Source organism: Sycon ciliatum, chromosome 7 (genome assembly GCF_964019385.1).
Source record: "Sycon ciliatum chromosome 7, ocSycCili1.1, whole genome shotgun sequence".
Classification (NCBI taxonomy): domain Eukaryota; kingdom Metazoa; phylum Porifera; class Calcarea; order Leucosolenida; family Sycettidae; genus Sycon; species Sycon ciliatum.
The window spans coordinates 33,380,409-33,387,594 of record NC_088649.1 but is presented as its reverse complement, the minus strand read 5'-3'; the positions used below and the strand labels follow the sequence as shown (position 1 = coordinate 33,387,594).

Below are 7,186 nucleotides of genomic sequence, written 5' to 3'. Positions count from 1 at the left end.
AGAATCACGCGAACTTTCTTCGCGTTCCCGTAACGTAAAGAAATGCTGTTCTGCTCTACGTTTCACCTAGAGAAGTCACGTGGAATGTGTACTGGGAATTTCCCCTTCCATATTTGGCAGTTTTCTGCATGCAGTTGATCGATACCCAGCAAATCCGTACGCATTTTCTCTGCGTGTGCCACAACGTAGAGAACCCCATCTCCGCGTAGAAATCTGGAGCCAAAACACGCGAAGCCGTAGACTCTATCCCAGACACCTGCTCTCTACGTGATTTCTCTACGTTTCACGTATAGCAGAACCTCCCTACTATATACGCTGCAGCGCGTTGGTCGTATCGGATCAACGTGACTGCACCGCATGCAACGTTCTGAGGGCGCCGGCCACGGTCAATCGACTGGATTTCCATGTCCACGACAGTATGTGTGCTGTGTGAGTGTGTATGTGTGTGTGTGTGTGTGTGTGTGTGTGTGTGTGTGTGTGTGTGTGTGTGTGTGTGTGTGTGTGTGTGTGTGTGCCAGCTAGTTCGGTTGGTGGGTACACTTATGCCTGATTGTGTTTGGTCTGTTGCCAACGGGCTCGGCTACTTGAATTTAGTGTAATGTTGTACCTGCCACCTTTGTTGGTTCCAGGGTTCATATATACTTTCTGTTTGAAGTATACATACCTGTTAACCATGGACTGCTTCTGGCTAGATTAACTCTTGTGTAATCAACGGTGCTAGTGAAGCTTATATCAGATCCACTCTGATTTAGCCACCCACACTAGTAGCAAGTATTACCTTCACTGGGGGCAGGGGTAACTGCAGTTGGATCCCAGGACGGATACCCTGATGCCGTCAATCCTTTTTCTGCACCTTGTCCTCACCCCCTTACTGAGCTGTGGTGAGCCCATAAGTGGGATCATTTTCAAGTCCACCCAGAGTTTTGGGGATTTCAGGGGTGTCGGCCGTTGGGCGGTTCAATAGCCAATTGAGTCATCTTTCCAAGATTCCTTTTGAGTCTCTCTCCCCTTTCCCGGGGAGACCCACATGACCAGTTTTGGCAGTGAGCAACAAGTACAAGTGTGTGTGTGTGTGTATGTGTCTGTGTCTGTGTGTGTATGTGTGTGTGTGTGTGTATGTGTGTGTGTGTGTATGTGTGTGTGTGTGTGTGTGTATGCACCCCTCCCTTGTACAGCACCTGCACAAGTCCCCAAGCAGATGGGCATCGTCGACCTCAACGTCGGCGGCACAATCTTCACCGTTGGCATGGCAACTCTTCTTTCTGATCCCCAGAGTTTGTTCCATTCCATATATAGCACTCTGCCCTCTACACTGGTGAGAGGCGGAGGAAAAACAGGCGGTGCCGGGAAACAGGTATCACCGCCATCATCCACACACCTCCCTGCGGGTAAGGGTGACGGAAATGATGTCGAGCAATGATGTCATTGTGTGAGAGTAATGATCTCATTGCTATTTAGTATGATATGAATGATGTCATTGTTATTACTGAAGTACTTAGTAAGTTTGAAGCGAATGGTGTCATGGCCACTTAGTGTGATAGGAGTGATGTCATTGTTATTTTTGTTTCTGAGTCAAGAAATTCTGACCATTTAAAATAATTCTGTCATGTATGTACGTATAACACTACCTGCATCCCCTGTGAAAGATGGTCCATGATAAAAGATGGTCCATGATGATGTTGCTTGTCTGTTGTGTGTATTCTGTGTGAATGTGTTCCTGTAGGCATGGAGTTTGATGACAGTGGACGAGTGTTCTTCGACCGGTCGCCGGAGAACTTCCCGCAGATACTGACGTACCTGCGTGACGAGACATTACCCAGGGAGGAATGTGCTCTGCACGTGTACCATGAAGCGAAATTCTATCGAGTGCAGGGTCTGATGGACTGGTGTTCAAGACAGGTAAGCCTACCACCGATGATACATTGTTATGTCAATGGCTGTGGTGATGATGGGGGGGGGGGGGGGAGTGTGTGTGTCTGTCTGTGTGTGTGTGGGGGGGGGGGGGGGGCAGGGGTAACTGCAGTTGGATCCCGGGACGGATACCCTGCACTTTGTCCTCACCCACTCACTAAAGTGTGGTGAGCCCATAAGTGGCATCATTTTCAAGTCAACCCAGAGTTTTGGGGATTTCAGGAAGTGTCGGCCGTTGGGCGGTTCAATAGCCAATTGAGTTATCTTTCCAAGATTCCTTTGAGTGTCTCTCCTCTCTCTCGGGTAGACCCACTTGACCAGTTTTGGCAGTGAGCAACAAGTGTGTGTGTGTGTTTGTGCGGGGTGGAGGGGGGGGGAGGGGGGGGGGGGGGCGAGTGTGTGCGGGGTGGGGAAGGTGGTGCAGAACTTCAGTACACAGATAGGCTGTGTTTACATGAGGCGTTTCAACTTTCTTCATGTAAACAACCACCTATTTTTTCCATCGTACCGATTTTCAACTGGCTTTGCATTCAACCCGGGTTTAGTCTTCACATGTACACACAGCCTAACTCTGCTATGAACACCTGCATCCTGTCATGCAGTGAATTTAACCCGTCCTTTTTTCTGCTACTGCTGCTGCTGCTGCTACTGCTGCTGCTGCTGCTTCCGCTTCTGTTGGTGCTGCTGGTGATGCTGCTGGCACTGGTACTGCTTCTGTTGGTGGTGCTGCTGGTGATGCTGCTGGCGCTGCTGCTGTTGATTCTGTCTCTCCTTTTGCTTTTGCTGCTGCTGCTTCTGTTGGTGGTGCTGCTTCTGTTGGTGCTGATGCTGGTGCTGCTGGTGCTGCTGCTGTTCATTCTGTCCCTGCTTTTGCTGCTGCTGTTGCTGCTGTTGTTGCTGCTGTTGCTGCTGTTGTTGCTGCTGTTGCTGTTTCCATTCCTGGCATGATCTGTTTGCAGGCTGGAGTTGTGGGTATGCTGATAAACAGACTAGTGCATGAATCCATGGAGGAAGAGTGTGAGCAATTCAAGCAAGCTATCTTGCAGGTGAGAGGCTGCTGGGAACACGGTGAAACGGTTTCCGGTATACAGTTTACAAGAATTATCTTATAAGACAGCCGGAAGCAAATACCGAAGTCTTTCTTGAACTCATTACTTCTGTGTGTGTGTTTATGGCAACCAAAGTGGGTTGGTCAAAGACCATGATTGAGATACAAGAGGTACCTGGTTCAAGTCCTGCCTGGGAGCGTTTTTTCCAGCCGTGCTGCTACCCACAGTCAACTGGGAACTTGTGGCGAGGCACAAGGGGCACGTGGATGCGGCTAATGGGGTTCCTCAGCATTTGTACGAGTGAGATTTACCCACTGACCCCACCGTTAGGCGCGGCATCTGCCGCTAGGGTTTACCGGGTGGGAGCGGCCGTCATTAGTTCCCTTTGGGAACGGACACGGTAATTATTTTTTTAGGTTTACGTTATGGCTGGTAAACATGCCCTCCCGAGCAGTAAAGACATGTTGGATGATGAAAACCCTGGTCCAGCAGTGACCTGACCAACGGGACCGGTTCCGGTAGACCTGTCACAACCATGCACTTCAATCCAGAGTTTGTCAACAACACGTTTAACGGGGGGTAAATGTGTTCTCTGCCCTCAGTGCACATGTCTGAACTACATACTTCAGGATCACAGCAGTATGTAATAGGGACCATTAACAAGCCTTGAAACGTCAACGGGAACGAATTCACCGGAACGCACGTGAAACACGGCGTGATATAGGAAAAGCTTCTCGCGTTCAGAACCCATCTACTCGAGTCGGCTGCTTTCCAGTTTCAAACAGTTTTCTGATATTTTTACTGCCAATGATTTTTGCGAACTTTTCCTTGAGAATAGTTCTCAGCCTTACTGACTTTTACGCGCGAATAAAAGTGAAAGAAACCCCATGACAGCCAAATCGCCAATGGATGGGTGCAGCAAAGGGTTGTGTTCACGAGGTCTATGCCAAAACATTCTCCGAAAGACTTTACAATGGAGCCAGTCAGTTGAGAATTTTTGAAAAAAAATTGTACGTTTCGGAGCAGTAGACAAAAAATGGATGTGGCAAATGGGATTTAGGCCTTTGGCCTCTGGTTGGTGGATCTGATCTATCCTCCCCCACCGTCTAGGAGCCGCATCTGACGCCTGATCATGGGGTGGTGGCGTCCCACGGAAGTGGAAAGGTGGTTCTTGACCAGGGAGTTGTACGACTCCTGTTCTTGACCTGCCCGGTACGCGAAATAAGCGAGCAAGCTGAAGGTTGTCTTGAACAAGCCTAATGTTTGGCACTTTGGTTACCCTCGATCCTGTTCTGTGTCATGTTAGTAACGGTTATGCCAAAATCAATGGTCCTACTGTTGTTTGGTGCATTTCGCCATCGTATTTATTCCAACAAGAATGGTTGAGACAATTTCGAACTTTGAGAAAATCGCAAAGACAAAAAAGACGCGATTTACGGTGCTATTCTCCATATCATGGTTGAAATGGCACGTACTTGACTAAAACCCACGCGTTGCGGTCATGACGAGTAGACCCCTCCGAACTCGTCAAACACGAGTATGTTTCGCGGGGTAAGGACGGGACTCTAACCCAGCTCCCCCTTCACGTTGCCGTTTCACGGCTTGCTAATGGTCCCTAATTTCCTTTTTGTCCCCTGTGTTCTTCTGTGATCATGTTGTATTCCCCTGCAGGCATCACACCACCATATAAGTGAATCACTCAAGGTCAACTTCACTGACAGTCGTGCCTCCATCGTCTGCTACGACCTCCCCGCCACCACCACCGCCATGCCAACAGCGTTGCCCATGACAACTAGTGGTGCCATGTCGTCATCGTCGACGACAACACCAACAACAACACGCAGTCTGCAAACCACATTGCTGCTGGTCGTGTCTCAGCACCAGCAGGGCAACATTTGCCCAAAGCGTCCAAACGCCGTGCCCGTACCTCCGCCAATCCTAACCCCCGTGGACGGCAATGCACCTGCACCGCCGCGATTCCAGTCAGCACGCTTCGTCGTCGGCGATCCACAGCTGTCCAGCCACCGCTTCATCAGCAATGCTGCGTCGCTGACGTCTGCCCGTCATCGCATCGACATAGCCCTGCCATTCATGCTAGGCAAGCGCCTTGACTTGCTCTACACGTTTGTAGCTCGCCACTTTTCCGCTGCCGACATGAGGCTGACACTGCGACAAGGTTCGACCAGCGGGCCACCTCTGTCTTTGCAAGTTAGTGCAGCACCGTCTCCGACCGTCATCTCTAACCAGCCTATATCCGGAGTGCAGAGTTCCGGGACCAGTGCCAGGGAAATCCCCTGCTTTGAATGTGGCCAGCCGTTCTCGCTGTATGAGATGGTGGTCACGTGGTGGACGGCGTGATCTCGTGAACTGGCGCTTGCTTGAGCGTGCGTGTGCGCGTGTGTGTGTGTTTGTGTGTGTGTGTGTGTGTGCTAAAATTAGTGGTGGTCAATTCATCAGTCTTGCAAGCTGTTGAATGGTGTAATCCCAGCACAAGTTGCTATGTCTAACATAGTTGTTCGCTATCATCGCTTCCGCGATGGGCAGGTCTGAGGTCTGAGGTGTGTGTGTGTGTGTGTGTGTATCTGTGTGTTTTGTTTCCCTGAATAACGCTACTTGTATACTATAGTTGGAGTTACTTGCTGAACAGTGCACACCTTGAACACACACACACACACACACACACACACACACACACACACACACACTTGCATCCTAGCACACTTGCCATGCCTAGGTGATGTTGGTACTTGACAACTGTGCTTACTCAGCGGCATGGTTTGATCACATTTTATTTGGTATTCGACTATTCGTCCAGTATTGGTGACGTAACGCCGTCCTTGGTTGCCCTTGCATGCACTGAGAGTTTCCTGTCAGTTGATAGTTTTCTGGAAACTTTACACTGCCCTGAATTAGTCGATTCAACCACAGTTACCCCCGTCCCTAGTGAAGGAAATATTTGCGACTAGTGTGGGCAGTTAACTCAGATTGGATCTCATACAAGTTTCACTAGCACCATTTGCTACACAAACTGAATTCCTCTAGCCAGAAGTAGCCCATTGCTTAACAGGTACACACTACTAATAGAGGCAATCAGCAAACCGTCGGGCGCGAAGATCGGGACAAACCGGGAACGAGGCTGGCGCGCGGGGAAACTCGAATCGTTTCGCGAGCACGACTGGAGCCACTCCAACGGGTGATCACGAAACGATTACGATTCCGGTTGCATCACGTGCCTGAATAGCTCGACGCACGGCTTTGCGCCGTGCATGCTTTGACGATTGGAAACCGGAGCTGTCCAATCGTACATTTACATTTATTTTCCTCTCTCCCCACTCTGCCTGTCTTCTGGCACATGCTAATACGTGGACTTACTGTTGACGTAAACGCGGACGTGCGTATAATAATGATAATAATAATAATATGCCAACAATTCTATTAGCCGACTTTCCAATATATTCCAATTTTGCAGCCGATTTTCGAACAATCAGCTGATTTTCGAACAATCAGCTGATTTTGGAGCCGAATCTGGTGTACATGTATTTTGAGCTTATTGAAAAGCTGAACAGGCGAAAACAAGCTGGGGATTCGGGGAAAGCCTACTCCTGTCGGAGCGCAAGCAACTCTATCCAAAGTGAATTTTGAGCGGATGTGGCGGGTGCAATTTTCCCCGTGCCCCTCATTGGCTGCGCATCTGACCCCTACTGAAAAACCAGGGAGTAGTAAAATACCGCCTGACCACAAAGGTGGCGGATACAACACTACACCTTCAAGTAGCCGAGCACGTTCTCAAGAGACCCAACACTACCTGGCATAAGTGTACCCAGGACTGAGTAGAACTAGGTGACGAACCACCCCCACCCCACCACCCCCCCCCCCCCCCCCCACCACCCCACCCCACCGAATACACATACTTTAAATTACAATGTACAGCTACCCCATGATGGAGACTCACCGCTACCAGAAGTGTGAGACAATGACAAGAAGTGAAAAGAAGGTATGGCCAAAAAGAACGCACAGTTTCAAGTACGTTCCGAATCTGACAGCCGGAAATCAGCTGATTCACTTCAAGTCGAGTTCTCCTCCTCATTTTAGTTCATCATGCAGTGAGTGTTCAATAGTAAAAAAAAGTGCTTTTCTCAAAATCACGTTTTAACCAGATAACATCCCATTTCGCGTACTTTGGCTCAGGTACAAGAGATCTTTTCTAATCTTCACTCTATCAAGAT

General features: G+C 49.4%; 1 protein-coding gene across 1 annotated transcript; it reads left to right on the top strand.

The window, feature by feature from the left end:
- The first annotated feature begins 1,143 nt into the window (after window positions 1–1,143).
- On the top strand, window positions 1,144–5,822 carry LOC135821365 (uncharacterized). Its single transcript, XM_065334434.1, has 4 exons — window positions 1,144–1,388; window positions 1,724–1,899; window positions 2,871–2,957; window positions 4,632–5,822. The coding sequence occupies exons 1-4, from the start codon at window positions 1,199–1,201 to the stop codon at window positions 5,316–5,318; spliced, it is 1,140 nt and encodes a 379-aa protein (XP_065190506.1). The 5' UTR covers window positions 1,144–1,198; the 3' UTR covers window positions 5,319–5,822.
- Window positions 5,823–7,186: the final 1,364 nt, after the last annotated feature.